The sequence below is a fragment of the Trichosurus vulpecula genome, chromosome 3, assembly GCF_011100635.1.
Source record: "Trichosurus vulpecula isolate mTriVul1 chromosome 3, mTriVul1.pri, whole genome shotgun sequence".
NCBI classification, from domain to species: Eukaryota; Metazoa; Chordata; class Mammalia; order Diprotodontia; family Phalangeridae; genus Trichosurus; species Trichosurus vulpecula.
Window position 1 is genome coordinate 295,084,949 of NC_050575.1, and position 19,661 is coordinate 295,104,609.

Below are 19,661 nucleotides of genomic sequence, written 5' to 3' on the forward strand. Positions count from 1 at the left end.
CAGATACTTACTAGCTGTGTGATCTTGGGCAAATGGCTTTACTTTTCTGAACCTTATCTGTGAAATGGGGGCCATGAGATCAAATGAGACAACGCATGTAAAGAACTTTGCAGACTTTAGCTCTCAATACTATTATAGCCAGCTGTTCTTAACCTGTTCACTGTGGAACCAGTTAGGTGCCCTCAGCACCCTTCTGAGCTGTAAATGGGAATGGGGTGAGGGGCAGGTGGCCACTCATACCCTTACGGAACACACCATGGGACTTTAACATCTCTGGGGAATGAGCGCATTGTTCAGAAGTGTAGGGAGAAGGCAGGATTCGATAGAGGCTAATTTCACCAGAGCAGAGGCCCTGTGTTAGCAAAGCCCTGCAAATAGGTTTATGGGAGAAAGAAGGAGCCAGATCATGGCCTTGGTCTTGACAGGGAATCAGTAAGGGCAATGCAGATCACTGAGCAGGGAAGTGAGAGGGAGGACAGGATTCTAAAAGATTAGTCTGGCAACAGAAGGGAGATGGCAGAGAGGCAAGCCTGGAGGCAACAGACGGAGCTGGGAGGCTGTTTCTCTAGTAGAGGTGAGAGGTGATGAGGGCCTCCGCTAGACTGATTGCAGGAATCCAGGAAGGGGTGAATGAGTACATGCCTAAATGCTCAGGGCCACCTGGGGCCCAGAACATGGCCTTATCTTTCTAATTGTCTTTTCATGAGAGAATAGCTTCAGGGGGATCCCTAATATGTGATGCTGTAACCAGCCCTTTGTGTCTCCCACACTGCAAGTAGGGGTTCTGGTGACCAGAAAGGAAGGAGAAAAAAAAGATATATGGGGGTGGGACATGTGAGTGACCATTCAGCAGAATATGATTCCTATCATGAATAGGTGTCCTCCGGATCCAAACATCTCCAGCCTGAGGAGTGGAGAGTTAGAACCAAAGTGGAGTGATGCATTCCCTCCTCTCTCAGCCCTGGCTGCCCTCATCTCTAAGGTCTGGCAGACAGACCCAGGTTAGAGGCAGGCCCACAGAAGCAATGTCCCAACCAATCCCAGACGTGTCTGGGCACAAAAATTGGCTCAGCCGCTGGGGCTCTAGACCCCATTAAGGGCCCCGGAGGCAGGCTTAGATCCAGCCTGCTCTGGCTGTACAAATTCCATCAAGCTGTCCCACTTCCAACATACTTTCTCCCAGTGCCTCCACCTCCCCCAGCATACCCCCCTCCACCAAACATGTTCTCCTACTGCTCCATCAGTCTCTAGGATACATATGATGTTGGAAACCTTCCTTTCCATTGGGGACTTTCAGAACAAATAAGTTCGGGGCAAGGAAGGGGAGAAATAAAATGGTATCATCAGACTAGGATCTAATCATAAGAGCCCGAGTGAGAAAGGAGAGGAAATTTCTATTCTTCACTCTCACCCTCAAACCCTAACCCTCTGCTTCACTAGAATATGCAGGAGCTGCTTTCCTAGAGAGAATGGGCTGCGATGATTTCAGGCCCCCAGGAACATTTGCAGGCTCCTCCACCTTTCCACCTTAGTACCCACATCCCCACACAATCTCTTCCACGGCTGAACCACAGCTCCCATCTCCTAAAAACCTAAGCTTTTGCTCTGACACTCAGCTGATCATGTGTCAACTGGCTTCCTCTGGTCTTGACTTGGTGCTGGATGGGACCAGGCTTGGGATTCATTGCATACAACTTGATGCCCATCAGACTAAACACTTAGGAAGACAGTCCATGGCCTGTGGCCTTCCCCTCTTGCACAGCACTGCCCCAAACCTTGCCCCCACCCCACTTCATCCAGTCATGCCAGGCCAAGCATGATAATTCTGGAGATGCTGCTAGGGTCTCCCAAAGTCCATAAGCACATTTCCAGCCTCCAAACTTTACCTTTCAAGCCGTTTTCAGTGGTAGCTATGATAGGAGCAATTTGTGAGTAAAATTCAAAGGCAAGCTGATAGGAATTTAATTTCTGTCAGCCAGCGGAAATAGCTTATCTTTGTATCTACAGTAATCATTTCTTGTTTGTCCAGGGATCTGAAGGAACACATTGGGAGTGATTTTGTGATGAGTTATTCTAAACTGTAATAAAATGTGCTTTTAAATGTTGTGATTGAAACAGCCTAGGTTGTTAAAGCTTAAAGTACCTAAAGACTTTCTGAAGATCCCCACACACACATACACACACATACACACACACACACACACACACACACACACACACACACATATCCTTAATACTTGGTAAATGGTTATATTAGAAGGCTTGACCCAGAGCCTCTTTCAGTCTCTAAGCTACATTCCCCAGAAGCTGGTGTAGGGGTTCCACGGAAGCACTAGGTGATGAGGCACCCCCCAGTATGAGAAGTTTCTAAGCAACCATTAGAGCAGAACCCCCTCATTACCCTTCACATGAATGCTGTTTCCACCTTAAAGAATCACACCTCTCCCCCACCTCTCACCCCCAGGCTTCTAGGGAATGCAGTTCTGAGACTCTTTCCCAAGGAATGCGACTCTAGGCTAGGTCTTCCAGAGCTTCTACAAAGATAGGTGGCATAGTGGGCATAGACCTGAGTTTGAATCCAGCTTCAGACACTTATTAGCTGTGTGACCCTGGGCAATTTACCTCAGTTTGTTCAACTGTAAAATGGGGATAATAGCGGCTCCTACCTCACAGGGTTATTGTGAGGCTCAAATAAGACAATATTTTTAAAAGCACTTAGCAGTGTCTGACACACAGTTGGTGCTGTAAATTCTTATTCTCTTCCCCTATGCGTATGCTCTTCTGCCTCTAGAATTTGTGCACTTAAGAATTTTCATTTGTGCACTAGTCAATTGTCACCTTGTATTTAGAAACTTCTTGAAGACCCTGATCAGCCTTGTGTTCTACTTCCTTTTTCTCTCCCTATAGTGTCTAGTGATGTGCTCATAACCACAAACATACACCACACACACACACACACACACACACACACACCCCTTCTCATTCATAGACTCACACACATTCTCACACCCACACATTTATATAAACATACACAGCCCCCATGTACTTCCTCAGCCAACTCTGAGATTCTGCAACTTTTAGGAGCTGAAAAACCATCCCCACAAAGGAAAATTTCCCTCATTGCCATCCTCATCCTCCCTGACTCCAAAGCAAAGAGATGGGAGGGACCCAAGGGATAGCCTCACCAATAATAACCACGACTCACATCTGGGATCTTATAAAGAGCTTTATAAGCTTTCCGTATAAGCACTCCATCTGATCCTCAAAAACCCTGTGGAATGGATTGACTGGGTGTCATGGTTTTCATTTGACAGATCAGGAAACCACATCCCAGAGAAACTTTGCCTGGCCCAGGGTCACTTCTACTGAGCCCAGTTGTCAAAAAGAAATCCATTCCCCTCTCCCTCCCCTAACCCTGCTCCTCAGCCCAAAGAGCAAGTGAGACTTCCCAAGGGTGACAATTAACTGACCAGAGAGAGGCCCAACTGCCCCAAAGCTCCTCCCTCCCTGGGCAAAGTTTGTGACTGGGAGAGCCTAGAGAACAGCTCCAGGAAATCTCTTCGGAAAATCACCATTCCTCCAGCCAACGGGGCTGGAAGAGAGAAAACCCCAAAGGAGAGATGGGCTGGTGAAGTGCAGTTTATGGAGTAGGGAGAAGGGCCTGGGGGTACATGGCTGAGTGACGTTGGACAAGTCACTCTGGGCCTCTGCATTCTCATTAATGAAAGGGGAGTGTAGGAACGGATAGTGTCTGAGATCCCTCTCGGCTCTGACCCTCTTTCCTGAGGAGCCCCACTTTACACTTGCCTGACTTTGGCTCGCGTGGTGCTACATCTGTCCCCTGACAATGAAATAGAAAGGATGGGATGAGACTTGTCAGGCGCTGAAGTGTAACTCTGGGTAGCCGGGCTGAAGTAAGACAAGGGTCATTGGGAGTAAGGTGACCGACCATATTTTCCAAATTAAATCTCAGAGCATAAAGTCTAACAAGATATCCCTTTTGCAAGGCCTTTTAAAAAATACACATATGCTTTGTTTTCTTAAAATTGGAACCGTCCCCCAAATTGCTGCACTTGGAAGGGAAATTAAAAAACATCTACAGAAGCCAAAGGCTTGGAGGTAGAGAAGCCTCCCCTTCCCCATCAAAAGAAGTTTCTAGTTGCCACTCCCCTGCTGCTCACCCGAACCCTTTAATGCCAATCCAGGTTTCTTTTGGGGAGACTCTGGGAACCTGTACCAGTGCCCCCCACCAGGCCCCAGCCCCTCCTGTGAGTCATCCCCAACACTTGTGCAAGGTGTCTCTCTCACCTGCACAGGCACCGCCCACCTGGCAGATCTGGTAAAGCTAGGGGCCTGGCAGCACCCCAGCTGGGGCCTTCCTAGGGAGATTCTCAGATGGACACCCGAGCTCAGAGAGGGCGAAAGCCTGGTCAGATTCCCAGAATGCCCCCAACTAACCAACTCTTAGTTATTCAAAGTAGTAATTAACAAATAATTTTTTAAAAAACCTTACAGATAATAATATCCAAAACTTGCTGAAGCCTTCCAACCCCCACAACCAAATGTCTTGCCAGAATTGTTTACAGGAAGTAAAGGAGCAAGTCAGTCACTTCACTGGAGGCCCGAGTTCCTCCTCTTAGATGAACTGGGTGACCTCTAAGTTCCCTTCCAGCACTGACGTCATTCATTCACATGACAAACGCTTATTAATAAGCACCTTGCTAAAGTGCTGGAGGCACAGAGGTAAATAGGACAGGGCCTGCCTTCGAGGAGCTTACAGTCTGGTGACAGTAATAAAACATGTGCAAAGACAGATAGGCTCCAAATGGAAATATAATAAGCATATAAAATGAAATGATCAGATGAGGGAGAGATTGGAAGGTGGAGAAGAGATCAAGAAAGGCTTTGCAGAAGAGCTATGAGTTTGCCTTCTTTCTGCCCCTGCTCTGTGCTTATAGAGAGGCCAACAGTGGTCCAAAGGATGCACTAGGTAGGACTAAGACCCAAATCCACATACTGGTTAGCCATCCCTTAGAGAAGACAGCTTCAGCTACCCTCCGAAGTGCCTCTCTCACTAACTCAGTTCCTAGATGCTCATTCCAGATGTACCACCAACTCCGGGTTCTGCCCCCGGGGTCCTCTGGGCCCCTGGGTGGTCCTGCTACTCCAAGTCAGATTTCTGAAATGGGAGGGAAGGGGATTTCCCCGGGGATTTGAATCCTCTAGACCTAACTCTTCTCTTCCCCCTAAGGTCAAAGTTGGCCTCGCCACTCCAAGATCCCCCACTCAGCAAATAATCTCCAGGGGTAATTGAATGTGGTGGAACGGGGGCTTTTCAGCTTCAGAGTGGAAGTCTCTGGATGTCATTTAATGGCATAAAAAATAAAAGGCTCAGGCCTCCCGCCTACCAGCACCAGGATATCATTAATCTCAGTAGAAAAGCATCAGCGCTCCTATCACCACCAGCCAGCCCTGCCAACGAGCCAGACAAATTACAGACTTAAGCCAGGATCCTGGCGGGACTGTTATTAGGCTGGAGTTGAATTTTTTTTTTTTTTTGCAGGGCCACTGTCCCTGATGAGAGGCTTCAGAGCAGTGGTCTGGGAGTACATGGGAAAGCAATGAGTGGGAACACTGTGGCTCCAGGACTCACCAGCTGGGGAGTAGAGAGGGGTAGGTGGAATTCTATCAGTCAGACCAAGAAGCTGCCCCAGGTGGAGGTGCCCAAGGCAGGACTCCGGAGGTCTAAGGCGAGTTCTAGGGAGTGGCAGCTGGACCTTCCCACTAAGTATCTGAAGTCCCACTCCCCTTTACTCCTCCAACAAGCCAGAAATAAAATAATGACTGACATCAGTACTTGAAGGTGTGCAAAGTACACATTATCTCATTTGAGCCTTACAACATCTCAGGAAAACAGGGACCCCGGAATCATCTCCATTTTACAGATAAGAAAACCAAAGGCCAGAAAGGCTGTGTGCAGTATTTAACCCTAGCTGTCTCTTCACCACGGCTCTACTCTCACACCATTTCCCCCCACTGGAAACTTGGGACTCCACTCCTGGGTCCTCTGGCCTCTGTGCTACAGGCAGCATCCTCATCAAGCCTCCCAACAGGTACCCTCCTTCCTTCATCCTTATATGCCATCTTCCCCAAGTAGAGTATAAGTTTTCTGAGGGCAGAGACTACCTTATATGTATGTCCCCAGGACTTTGCACAGTGATAAGCCCTTAATAAATGATCTGTTTATCTATCTTAAACTCAACTAATAAATGTCAGAGACACGATTCAAACTCAGATTTCCAAGTTGAGAACTCTTTCCTTTAAATTCCACCCTGGGTCCAGGATTGGGGAGGGGGAGGGAAGAAAAGCAGAAAGCATGAGGCCGCCACCCACCCGTACCCCTGTCTGGCTGTGCTTCCATAAAGGGGAGTTTTTAGGATCAGTTTAGAGGTTAGAGTTGGTGGGCATTGGCTAGGGTCGGAGGCACACTGATAAAACTGCTGCCCTTAGTTTGTTTCTGAGGACCCTCAGCAAAGGTATTTTTGGGAGCCTAGATGCAGGATTCATGCCACTGGCCAGAAACGTCCAAGAACTGAATAGCCTGTTCATTATAAGTTCTCTGTTTTTACAGTGTCTGTCTCCATCGAATCAGTATTTCAATTCCTAGAGAACAAGACAAGGGATGGGGACATTTGACTTGCCTGGTACAATGACAAGCACAGTGACCTATGTAGGCAGCTATTGACAGTAAGAATGATAGTATCAGTGGAAACCTGCCCCCTTAGTTGGAGACCCTCCCTAGTTATGCGACTCCTTCTACCCACTTGTAAATGGAGATGTCCATCCATCTTCTTAGTCCTGCAACAGGGCCTGGCTAAGGGCTTGTGATATTCAGCTTTTAAAGGGTCTTCTGGCGCTTCTGTCTCTCTGTATCTCTTTCTCTCTGTCTCTGTCTCTCTGTCCCTCTTTGTCTCTCTGTCTGTCTGTCTTCTCTCTCTCTCTCTCTCTCTCTCTCTCTCTCTGTGCGTACGTGTGTGTGTGTGTGTGTGTGTGTGTGTGTGTGTTGCTCTGTCTCTATCTCTGTCTCTGTCTGTCTCTGTCTCTGTCTCTCTGTCTCTCTCTCTCTCTCTCTCTCCTTCAGTCCATCCTGCATAGCATCTTCCTCATGCCTAGATCTAATGAGAGCAATTCTCCACTCAAATTCCTTCAGTGGCTTCCCATTGGAGATGATGCCACACAAGGTTTAGTTGAAGGAATCGAAGGATGCTCAGCCTGGAGAAGAACAGACTTGGGGGCGAGGGTAGGGCGGCATGCTAGCTGTCTTCAAGTATTTGAAGGGCTGTCTTCCAGAAGAGGAATAGAACTTGTTCTGCTCGGCCCCAGAGGGTAGAACTACAAGAAATGGATAAAAATTTCAAGGAGACAGATTTAGGCCAAAGGTGATATGAGGAAAAACTTCCTAGCGATGTGAAAGTGTGATGGGCTGACTTGGGGGGCACCATTCCCCCCTTCACTGAAGGCTTTAAATGTAGCCTACACGATCATTTGTCTGGATGTCACAGGAGGGATTACTGTTCAGAGAATCACAGGTCGAAGACCTAGAGCTGGACAGGAGCTCATAAACCACCTAGCCCCACCCCCTCATTTTATATCTAGGGAAACTGAAGACTGTAGGTGAAGGGATTTGCCTAAGATCAAACAGGTACTCAGTATCAGAGGTAAGATTTGAACCCAGGTCTTCTGACTCCAGAATTAGTGTTCTCTCCGTTGTTGGACTAGATGTCCTCTCAAGCTTTTTCAGACTTTGAGACCGTGATTTACTGGGAGGGGAAAAAATTCAGGAGATATTTTAGGGATAGAATAGGCAAGGCTAGACAACTGACTGAGGGAGGGTGGGGTGAAGATGAGGCAGACGAGTTCAAGGTTTTGAGTCTGGGTGATTAATAAATGTTAATGCCATTAACAGAGAGATAGGGTTTGGGGGGACAATTCTGGATATGTTGGAGGTACCTGAGTATTATTGCCCTGTTTATTATCCCTGACATATGTGCTGTAGGTGTGTGTGTGTGATATATGTGCTATATATATATATATGTGCTATATATATATATGTGATATATGTAGCACACACAGGTAGAAATGTCTAGCAGGCATTGGAACAACGAGGCTGGAGCTAAGGTGAGGGGCCAAGCCCAGAAAAAGGGACTTGGGAATTATCTGCATAGAAATGATCATGGAGACTATCGGAGGAGATAAGATTGCCAAGGGAGATGGCATAGAGAGAAAAGGAAAGCGGGCTAGAATCTTGGGGGATGCTCACACTCCGGGGATGGGACCAAGACAAACCACCGAAGAACACTGAGAAGAGAACCCATGACAGTACAGGAGTCACGGCGGCCAGGGAACGAAAGAGTATCAGTATCGTGGAGCGGGTGTCCAATGGTGGCGGTGCTGCAGGAAAGTCAAGGAGCAGGATGATCCAAAACTGCCGCTGGATCTTGGTATTGAAGACGTTAATAACCTTACGGAAATTTCAGAACAGGGATGAGAATGGAAGACAGTTGAAAAGCATCAAGGATTTGAATCCAGAAAGGAATATTGTTGTGGTGTAGGGAATGATGATCTGGTTGATTTAGAAAAACATGGAAAGACTTGGATTTATGAAGGAAGACGCTATCCGCCTCTAGAGAAAGAAATGACAAATAGAAATATGCATATCTTACATATCTGTGTTTGAGTGTATATGTGCATATATGTCTATGTTTACAGATATCTATATATGTATATACATCCACACTTAATTGTAGCCTTCTTTAAGATGCACAGCAGAGAGAAAAAGAAAACTAATGAGGAAACAAAGAAAAGCTGGACAGCTTTGAAAACAACGTGTGGCATTTATCATATAGGTTTTCTTGAAGTGGAAATTTATTTCTTCATATTGAATCCTCTCTTACAGTCTGCTGTGTACATGGCACTGGGGTGTTTTTTTTTTTCCTTTTTCTCAATTTGTATTTAAATGTAAAAAAAAATACAAAAAAAAAGAAAAGCATTGCGGGCATTGAGGAGTATTTGGGTAAGGAACCACTGGAGACAAGAAGTACAGACTATTCTTCCTAAAAGTTTGGCAGTGAAGGCAAGGAGATAAGATGATAGGTGGAGAGAGTATCCATATCCAGAGAAGAGTTTTGTTTTTATTTTTTAATTGGAGAGACTGAATGGCAAAGGGCCTTAAGCCCATGCTGCATGAGGATCATTTGAGGAGGGCAGGATGCTTAGCCCAGAGAGGAGAAGATTCAAGAGTACTTGAAAGAGTGTCCTATGGGAGAGAAATTAGACTTGTTCTTGGCCCCAGAGGACAGAACTTAGGGGGATGGGGAAGGGGTGGTTGGTGGGGAGAGATTTACAAAGAGGCAAATGCAAGACTTCATGAATGGGAAAACTTTCTAACAATTACAACTATCCAAAAATAGAAAGAGCTGCTTTGGTGGGTGATGAGTTCCCCCTCCCTGGAGTTGTTCAAGCAAAGGCTGGGTGACCACTTGAGAGTCTTTTGCCATCATGGACTGCCATGTAAGGCATCCCTTCCAGGTCTGAAATTCTGTGAATGTGTTTGCAGACAAAGAATTAGAAGCCAGTAAAGCATAAGAGACAGTAGGGGTTTGAAGATGATTGATCTAACAAGGTCATGGAGAAGACGGAGATGAAACAAGGTCAAGATCACATGTGAAGGGGTTAGCTTTATCGAGTTGGAGGAGGGAGAGTCACCTCAAGGATGGGGGACATTGAGAACTCTGAGATGTGGAAGAGGGGAAGTAAAGGAGATCTGGGATGGCCTCCATCTTTTGAGGCATTGCTGAAAGTGAAGGGGTAAGGAAGGATTGCACCTGGAAGCTTTCAGGACAGACAAGAGGGTTTTGAACAATACCTGTGCAAAGTATGATTGGGGATCAATAAGAATTGAATAAAAGGATTGTAGTGCACCAGTGAGAGCCCAGTTGAGGTTAGACAGAATGAATTTCTAGTGGACTCTGAACAATTCTGTAATTTCCTCCTATGACAAGTCTGGGGATTAGCAGGGTGAGAACAGTGCAAGGTCAAGGAGGCAGGGAATTCGCTAGCACCTGTCAAATCAATAGACAAGCAAGAACAGGAGGACCTTCTGGAAGCCACGGGCTGGAGGCCAGACCCCCTGTATCCTGGGGCTGCTAAGCAGACTGACTGCTGCCCTTCTTCACCTAGCCAGGCACCAAGCGCCATCCCAGAAAGCACTGCACCTCCCTCCTACTTCTCCCTTTCAGTCAGAATGAAACTGTAGATTTCAATTGGACCCTCCGGAGTCACTCCCCAAAACCCAACAGGAGCCCACCTTGGCAGGCTTCTGTGTACAAGTTCCACATGGCACAGACAGCTGACTCCACTCCAGCTTGTGGAAAGAGGCTGAGCCATACACGGTGGGGCTCTTCCCAGAGCAGCAACCACAAAGAAACCACAGTCCTCTGGCTCCCTGTTTGCACACCCCCAGTAACCTCACCAAGGGTCTGACTCACTCCTCTTCCCTTAAGACCTTTCAGAGGGACAGGAGGGTGCAATAGGAAGAAAGAGAGAGAGAGACAGAGACAGAGACAGACAGACAGACAGACACAGACACAGAGATAGAGACAGAGACAAGAGAAAGAGACAGAAAGAGAGACAGAGACAGGTAGAGACAGGCAGATCCAGAGACAGACAGACAGGCAAACACAGAGACAGAGACAGAGAGAGACAGAGTGTGTGTAGGGTCCAGTATTTCTGGAGACAGATATGGCTGGAGTAGGGTGTGAGTAGCTGGGCATCTATTAGACCTGAAAGACCCCAAATTACCCCCAGAGACACGAAGGAAGGAAGTTCTCAGGGGTGGAGGGGATTTCTCTTTGCCATCACCTCCTGCCAGGTCCACATGCCTACCCTCCATCCCACAGAGGCCAGGCCACCCCTTCGTTCCTCATCACTCTCACTTCCCCTGGAACATGGTGTAACAGACTATGATTCCAGGTAAATTTGGAGGAGAAAAGAATCGATGTTGGGTTACATTCAAATTTTGGTAAGCAGCATCTTTTCCAGTGAAAAGAACGCTGGTGCCTTGTAGTTGGGAGAGACCAAGGCTCAAATCCTGCTTCTGACACTTACTAGCTGGGTGACCCTGGGCAAGTTACTTAATCTGTCTGCCTCGGTTCCCTCACCTGTAAAAATGGAGATCATAATAGCACCTTCGTCCCAGGTTTGTTGTGAGGATCAAATGAGGCAACATTTGTAAAGCACTTAACACAGTGCCTGGCACATAGTTGGTGCTATATAAATGCATACTCTCTTCCCCCTTCCCTATAAAGCCTTGCATATAGTAGGCACTCACCAAATGCTTACTGAGTTGCATTTGACTGAAAGAGGAAGAGGAAAGATGACATAGACACACTTGAGATGAGGGCATGATGATAATGGGCCTCAGTGGGGGAAGGGAGGAGCTAATGAATTATTTTGCTTCTGTTTTCTCTTCCAAGAAGAATGATCTTCAAAGTGGGAGAGTATAAAACAAAAAAAGGATTAGCAAGGGATGGATATACCAGATGTTAGGAAGTGAGTGGTAAGAGAGCTTCTTCTTTCCACCCTCGATGAGTTTAGGACATTAGCCCCTCGTGGACTGCCAGTGAGGGTACTAAAAAAAAAGAGACTGGTAGACATGATTTCTGAGCCTCAGACAGACAGGTGACATAAGCTGCCCAGATAGGTTATTCCCACCTACCTGTGTACGACCTACACAGGTAATAATTGGTACAGCTGGGATTTGAACCCAGGTCCTTGAACTTCAAAATCCAGTACTTCTTTCACTGCCCCAACCCACTGGAGCTTGAAGGACATGGGCTATGGTAACTTCTCACAAAAGTTCTTTTATTTGAGACTTTCAAGTAATTGTCCAACATGATGAACAAAATCAGGGATTTGGTCTGTTACTCAAAATTAAACGAAATTTGACCCCAAACATTTTAATATCCATTTTTAAAAGAAGAATCTGGTTTTCTAGCATTGAAGATAACTACCATGTACCCCTTAAGTCTAAACTTCTCCAGGCAAAATATCCCTAGTTTCTTCAGTAGCTCCTTGTGTGGCATGCTTTGGAGACCTCTGACCATCCTGGTTCCCCAATTCTATGTTCTGCAATTTAATTTCTTTCTGAAAATGAGCTGCCCAGAACTAAACAAGACCTTCTAGATTTGGTCTGACCAGGGCAGCACACATAGGACTATTACCTCCTTCACTAGTGGACACTTCCCTATTAATTCAGGCTAATTAGCTTTTTTTAGCCGTCACATCACACCAATGACTCATACTGAGCTTGTGGTCTACTAAAATCCTCAGAACTTTTTCACATGACCAACAGTTAAAAGTCTCTGTGACTCTGTACTTATAGAGTTGATTTTTTTTCACTCAGCACCGTTATATATCCTCCTATTAGATTTTGTCTGTCAGGGTCTCTTTGCTTCCTGATTCTATGGCTGAATATGTTAACTGCCTCTTCCTGCTCTGGGTCATCTACAAATTTAATATAGCATGCTGTCTACACCTTTATTCAAGAGAAAATTGCTTAACAGAAAAGAGTCAAGCCTAGATTCCTGGGACACTCCATTAGGTTGGAATCAATTTATTAATCACTTTTCTTTATGTCCAGTCCTTCAATTGGTTCTGAATCTATCTAACCTACGTAATCTAGCCCAGAAGTGTCATACACCTGGCCCACAACATTCCTGAGTGAAGTGAGAACTGGATTAAAATGTAATGGGGAAATATTTGACAAAATAAATAAAAATGCAATAAAGCATAGATAATATTATATTTTAAAATAAAGTTAATATGCAGCCAGCAGGGATCCTTGTGTATGGATTAGTGTCTCTCTCCCCTTCCCCTTTACTTCCCATCTCCCCCTCCCCATTTCTATTTGAGTCTGACACCACCAATCTAGCCCACACATCTTTATCATCTCCACAAAGACATCATGAAGTTCATCTCAGCTTTGCCTAAATACAGATATAATACGTCTATCTCTTTCTCCTGGTCCACTAGTTTCCAACCCTTTAAGAAAAGGAAGTGAAGTTAACTTGGAAGGACCAACTCATGCTAGCTTTTACTGATTAATACTTTCCACTCTGCTTTGACAAACTATCCCTTTATCAGGTTCTAGAATGGTGCCAGAAATGATTAAGTCACTTCTCCTCATTGGGTCTCATCTGTCAAATGAGAGGCTTGAACTAGGTGACCTCTAAAAGCCTTTTCTGCCTCTACCTCTATAATCCAATGGTTTGAAGGGCTGTCTTGTGAAAGAGGAAATCAATTTATTCTGCTTTGCCACAGAGGGCAGAATAAGGAGCAATGGGTAGAAGTTGTAGCATAGCTATGTTATAGAAGAGATGCCTGCCCCGGTACGGGTTGGACTAAATGACCCCAAAGGGCACAGTCCATGCTTCTGCATTAACTAGGTAAAGACCCTGCACAAGGGTAGTTGGGGTGATGAGGTAGAAAAGAGTGCTTGAGGCAAATGGAGCAAACAGGACCTGAGATAGGAGATAAGACCGGGAGGTGATCAAAGAAGACAATCGATGTGGATACAAACAGTGCCCTGAGGGTGAAGAGTCGCTTTTCCAGTCCCTTTGTCTTCTTCATCCTATCTCTACTTGTTCCGTCTTTAATCTTTAACCCCCCCCCCATAAAAACCTCTAAAACTACATCACCATTCTGAAACCTCTATATAAGCATAACACCCCCAAATATCAGGGTCTCGCTTAGCTTTCTTGTTAAGGAGCCCTGCAATGCTTTTTTCATGTAAAATAAAAAGCTCCCATTGGCCAAAAGAGAAGGTCTAAGTGAATTCTTTCACACCTGAACCTGGCTCTCCCAAAACTCTGCCCTCAACAGGGGGAGAAAGGCCACTAATCAAAGCTAGCCCAGTTGGTAGGTGCTTCTCTATGCTGTGGGCCAATCCATTCCCTGGCGGTTTGAAAAAGCAAAACCTGAGGAAAATGAGTGACTCCAAGAGACTCCTTTAATCCTTATTCTTGTCCCAACCCCTCAAAGACCAGATTTACCCATTTTACCCATTCTCTGGACGTAGGCACCATTTCTCTCAGCTGCCTCCTTCGTCCTCTGCCCCTGAAGGCCCCTTCTCCCATTGAGGAGTTCCTCCAGGGACCTCCATTTTGAGGAAGGCTCAGGCCAACCCTCTTTCACATTTGGGATATCATCACCATGCCCCTTAGGGGAGCAGGTACCTTCCCCCACCACCTGCTTTTAAGCTCCACTTTATGTTGTGTTCCTCTATTAGAACGAAAGCTCCTTCAAGGAAGGGATCGTCTTCATTTCTGCTTTTATTTTTAGGTCCAGCACTTAGTTTAGTGCCTGGCACATAATAAGCACTTATTCAATGCCTGTTGACTTGACTTTACCCAAAAGCAGAGCAAGCAGTTGGAACATTATGATTCGGAGGACCCTAAGGAGCTGTCCCCTCCCAAATACATAGATAGATGTATATGTATATGTACATTATATGTATACTATATATTTTATATGTGTATGTGTATTTGTATACATGTGTATATGTATATATGTGTATGTATATGTGTGTTTATGTATGTGTATATAGATGTGTGTATATGTGTGTATATATATATATACATATATATATATATATCTCCCATTGATGCCTGAAATTCCTCCACGAGGAATGCATTCCTTTGAATTGAGCTTTTCCCTCTCCTGCCCCGAGGGCCTACAAATGTCCCCAGGCAGCATAACACCTCAAAATGCTAAAGCTCTAGTGTGAATGAGTGCACCTGATAATTTCAAGATAAAAGAGAGAGAAACCAAGCACTAGGCTGGGAGGGCATCGGGCAGGCTGAAGGGAAAGGCAGTGCTAGAAAATCACCAAAGATGTAGTCCTTTGACTATTTACTGCCTCTACAATTTTGCCCAGGACCAATACTGCCTCCAGGGCTGATCATGCCCTCAGAGTGCCTTGGTTCTGGGGAATACTAGCCAGAAAATATCTGAGTGTGAACTCCTTACGAGCAAGCTATCTCCCTTCTCCTCTTTGTATCCCCATCTATTAGGTGTTTCACACATGATAGAAGCTTTTCATTCATTCACTCATTTTCTTTCTTTTTTTTTTTTATTTTGGAGGCAATCAGGGTTAAAAGAGTTGCCTAGGGTCCCACAGCTACTATGAGGTGGGATTTGAACTCAGGTCGTCCTGACTTCAGGACCGGTGCTCTATCTACTGTGCCACCTAGGTGCCCCACATTCCCTTATTTTAAGAGATGTATTCACAATAACCTGTGTGGTGTATAGGGCAAGTATTCTCACCCACATTTCACAGATGAAGAAAGTGGCAGAGACTGTAAGAGAGTCTCCCAAACTCACAAAGCTGTTTAAGCACTGCAGCCAGGATTTGCACCCCCCTTGCTCCAGACTCCAAGTCTTGAATTCTCTGCCATATACCACATTGCCTCTCCAGGAAATTAGCCCTGGGCACTCCCTGAGAGGCTGGCTGGGCAAGTGCTGTGGCCTCAAGTTGTCGACATGTGAGCCTGGCAGTACCCAGGGGAGATGAAAGGGGCATAAATGCCTCAGGTGGACCATTTGGCTGGGGATAGCAGATCCACCAACACCCTTAATGTTTTTTCCCCCAACTGTGGAGAGATCATCAAAAACATCATTTTTCTCAATTGGGTATTTATTGAGAATGCTGCGATCTGAGGGGCTTTAAGAAGCCCTGCCTCATCCCTCCCCCTCAAAAATCTCCAACAGCAGATGCCTGAAATTCCACAATTAGAAATCCATTCCTTGGGTTAAGCATTGCCCTGCCCCCAACAGCCTCCTTTAAGATGCAAGGTCCTGAGTGAGGAATCTCATTTACTCAAATTCATTTCACCAAATTTCACCTGCATATAAGCCACTGTATTCTGGGCTACAAAGACAAAAATGTAACAGTCCCTGCTTACATCCCAGCAGTACACAAGTAAGCAAAGACAAAGTATGTACAGAGTGATTACAAGAGAAAGTGCTAATGATTGGGGGATCAGGAAAGGCCTGATATAGGAGCAGGGCTTGGATTCTTGGAATCAGAAGGGAGAGGAGCACCCACCAGACCGCAGGGCTGACTTGTGCAACAGGCAGAGGCAGATACAGGGAAAAGCTAGTAGGCCAGATGTCCCAGAGCAGAGAGTTGGCCTAGAAAGGTAAATGGGAACCAGTTTGGGGGAGCACTCTAAATACCAGGCTGTGGGGTTTTGTATTTTCTCCAGAACACGATAGAGCCAACATTCAGGACACTGACACTTCCCTTCATGTGTCAAATTCTGCCCTCTCTATCTTTCCCTCAGCTTCGCCTTATTTATCCTGACAACTCCCTCTCCCCCAGTCCTTACCTGCCAAAGAAAAATCTTCCTTCTCTAGAACTCTTCCCTTGGACCCCAGCTTTGCCTCAGTTTCCCTAACAGGCACCAGGATTGGGACCTCCCAACCTACACTGCTCAGCCCTCATCACTACTTCTCCCATCCCCACCAAAGGTTCCGAGACAAAGTCTTTTTACATGTCAGCCTTGCCATTGGCCATGAACTTCCCCTGCCTAATCTGCCCCACCAGCAAATGTTACATTATGTGTGTGTTTGTTTGGTGGTGGTGGGTTTGTTTGGTTTTTTTCTTTGTGGGAGGGAAGGCAGAAGAAAAGACAGATATTTGAGGGAGTCAAACAGATGCTTCCTACCTTTCTCAGGCCCAGCAGCTAGAATGACCAGGTATGGAGACAGGAGGTATCAAGGTCATGTTCCAGAATCCAGTGGGTTCATAAAATAACCTTAAATTCATTCCACTTTGCAATAGTTCCAGGCCCCAAGACCTCTCAGAATTTTACCCAATAAAATTAGATCTGTTGAGAGTGAGGGAATGGGGGAGTAGGGTAGAGACTGTACAAGCTTACAGGATTACCCTTCCTCCAACCCCATCACCCCTACTCACCACTGACACAGTGACTTTGAAGGAAAATAACTATTAAATGATTAGTCTTTCCTCATATACCTAATTGATACCTGATGGTTGCCCTTCTGTTTAATGGTGAGAGAGAAACCTTGAATATCTCTCCCTCACTCTCCTTTTACTGTTCATTTCAGGTTCCTGGTCTATCAGTGACTTCATAAAGCATTTCCACCTGGGCTCTCCTGTGGCTGCCAACCAGTTCCTCACCCAGAACTATCACGATTTTTAGCTAGACCTACAAGCGCCTGGAGAAAGTGTCGAATGACCAGAGACAGAATCAGGCTTGGTTTGCTCCTTTCCAAGCTCTCTGTCAAAGGTACCAGCCCTCTGTCCAATCACCCTTTCTCCCTGCAAGGTCATCTCAAGCTTGGAGAAGAACTTCAGGCTGTGGCCTCCGTGTTTGGTATCCCTTTCGCACTCCACAAAAAAAGAATAAAATAAAATAAAAATAACATCTTCAGTTGCCATCTAGTTTGATCTGTTGGTTTGTGCTCATTCTTCTTCCCAAAATCAGCAGGGAAAAAAAAGTCAGTGAGAGAAGACAAACTTGGAGGTTCTCAAAAGTAGAGGAGTAAGGGGTGTTAAGCTAGGGAGCAGGAAATCTAGGTTCTAATTCTGGCTTTGTTGTTAACTTGATTGGAGACTTTGAGCAAGTCACTCACCTTCTTTTGAATCTCAGCTTTCTTACCTTTAAAATGAGGGGGTTCAATTAAATCAAGGATTTAATTGTTTAAGTGTTCTGGACTCCTTTGGCGATGTGGGGAAGCCTTTGTACCCTTCTCAGAATCACATCTCAAGAGAATTAAAGGTAATGCTAAATTTCAGTTAGAGGTTCCTAAAAAGGAAGATTTTTTTTCCTCTCCCCCTTGAAATCTACCCAAGAACACTTTAGGGGTTGGAGGACCCCAGGTTAAGAACTCCTGAAGAGGATGGCTCTCAGTTTGGGCATGGTTCGGGTTTCACTTACCTAATTAATCAGTCACACTCTCCCTTCCATTTGACATTGCTCCAGAGGCTTTCCCCTCTGAGTCCCTGAGGTTTAGCTACCCTACAGAGTCTGACTCATAATGTAGAAAAAAAAAAGTCACTGCAGTTCTCTCCCCCTGTACCCTTCCGGTCTCCCACCACCCCTCCCGGCTCCCAGCTCCTCATCCTTGCCCCCTCCCCATCTCCACCCCATCCCTACCTTGGCCCAGTCTTATGGCTGATATTAATTATGCTTGTGTGCAAAGTGCTTTGAGGTCATCTGATGGAAGGCACTGCCTCAGAACTCAGGATCATCACCTTCTTACCACACCCCACCTTAGCAGAGCAGTAGAAACAGCCCTGCCAGACACTAGCCACCTCCCCCCTGAGCACCCCCAGCTTGGCTGGAGATCACTGAACAGGCCTGAAAAAACATCTGCTGGAGGCTCCAAAGGACAGGCACCCCAGAACTAGACAAAGTCAGAGACTCTCTTCTGTGGTCCCTTCTGACGCTAAGGCTGTGTGATTACTGTATTTGAGATCAACCCAGGGGCCAAGAGGAAATACGGGTGGTAAAATCGGGTCCCACAGCACCCGCCAGCCCGCAATCTGAGTTAAAAAAAGCAAAAGGAAGTGACCGTTTACAATGTCATGGAAGGCAGCCGCAACGGGGACTGTTTTAGTGTGTCAACATCTCCCTATACATCACCCTCTCCCCCCTCTTCTACCCTCCCCCCAGCACCAGGGTGTCATTGGCTGTTTGGGTTAGTGCCAGGAGAAACAAGAGAGGCTAAGCTTCCTAGGGCTGCACCAAATCCAGACACAGACAGATTTCCCTGTGGTGCTCTTCCTTCTTTGTGGTGAGGGTGTTTATTTGGGGGTGGGGTAGATCGGATGTTTATCCTTCCAGGAAATTGTCGACTTTCTTTGCTTTTTTTTCATTGGTCCCCCCACCATTCTCACTTGTATTCTGGAGTTTTGTATCAATTTTAGGAGAAAGCTCCTGATCTCATTTTCCACTCCACCCTCAAAGAAAAAAAAATATTAATAATAAGAGAAACTGATCTATGCTGTGTATTCTGTGACTGGCTAAGCCACACCCTTCTGGGGGGCTCCAAAGTCCCTTTCCCCAGACTTTCCCTGTATCTTCCTCTTACTCGGTCTAAGAAGATGGAAGCTACAAATTGCTTTGAGATCCCCAATAACAGGCCCATTGAAAAGAAATATAGAAGAATTACTACTCCTGGGCCAGGGATAAGGTGATGACAACCAGTTGGGAAAAGAGTCTGAAACCAAGCCATCTACTGGGAAACATACATGCACACCCCCACCCCCAACTACTTGAAGCCAACCCAGCTCCCTCCACTTACACCCCAGACAAAGTGAGTCAAACACTGGGGGAAATGGATAGCAGGAGCTATGCCAAAACTTCTGCATCTCCCCTCCTTGCCCCATCCTGGTCCTAGGCCCCTCATGGCAATGCCAGGGACTGCCCAGAAAAGAGCTCTGCTGTCACTGTCTCCCAGGCAGGATCCTGTCCTCTGGCTAGATTCTTCTAGAACTCCTTCCCAAAGAAGAACCATTGCTTTGAGATGACTGCTTTTTGGGAGGATGCCGACAAAGTGTGTGTGTGTGTGTG

General features: G+C 46.0%; 1 protein-coding gene across 3 annotated transcripts in view; it reads left to right on the forward strand.

The window, feature by feature from the left end:
- Nucleotides 1–17,516, forward strand: part of PEBP4 (phosphatidylethanolamine binding protein 4) — a 357,304-nt gene extending 339,788 nt beyond the window's left edge. For all 3 annotated transcript variants that reach the window (XM_036748622.1, XM_036748623.1, XM_036748621.1), the window contains exon 7: nt 17,191–17,516. In XM_036748622.1, the coding sequence (XP_036604517.1) occupies nt 17,191–17,285 (95 nt within the window). In that variant the 3' untranslated portion in view covers nt 17,286–17,516. The remainder of the gene's footprint in view (nt 1–17,190) is intronic.
- Nucleotides 17,517–19,661: the final 2,145 nt, after the last annotated feature.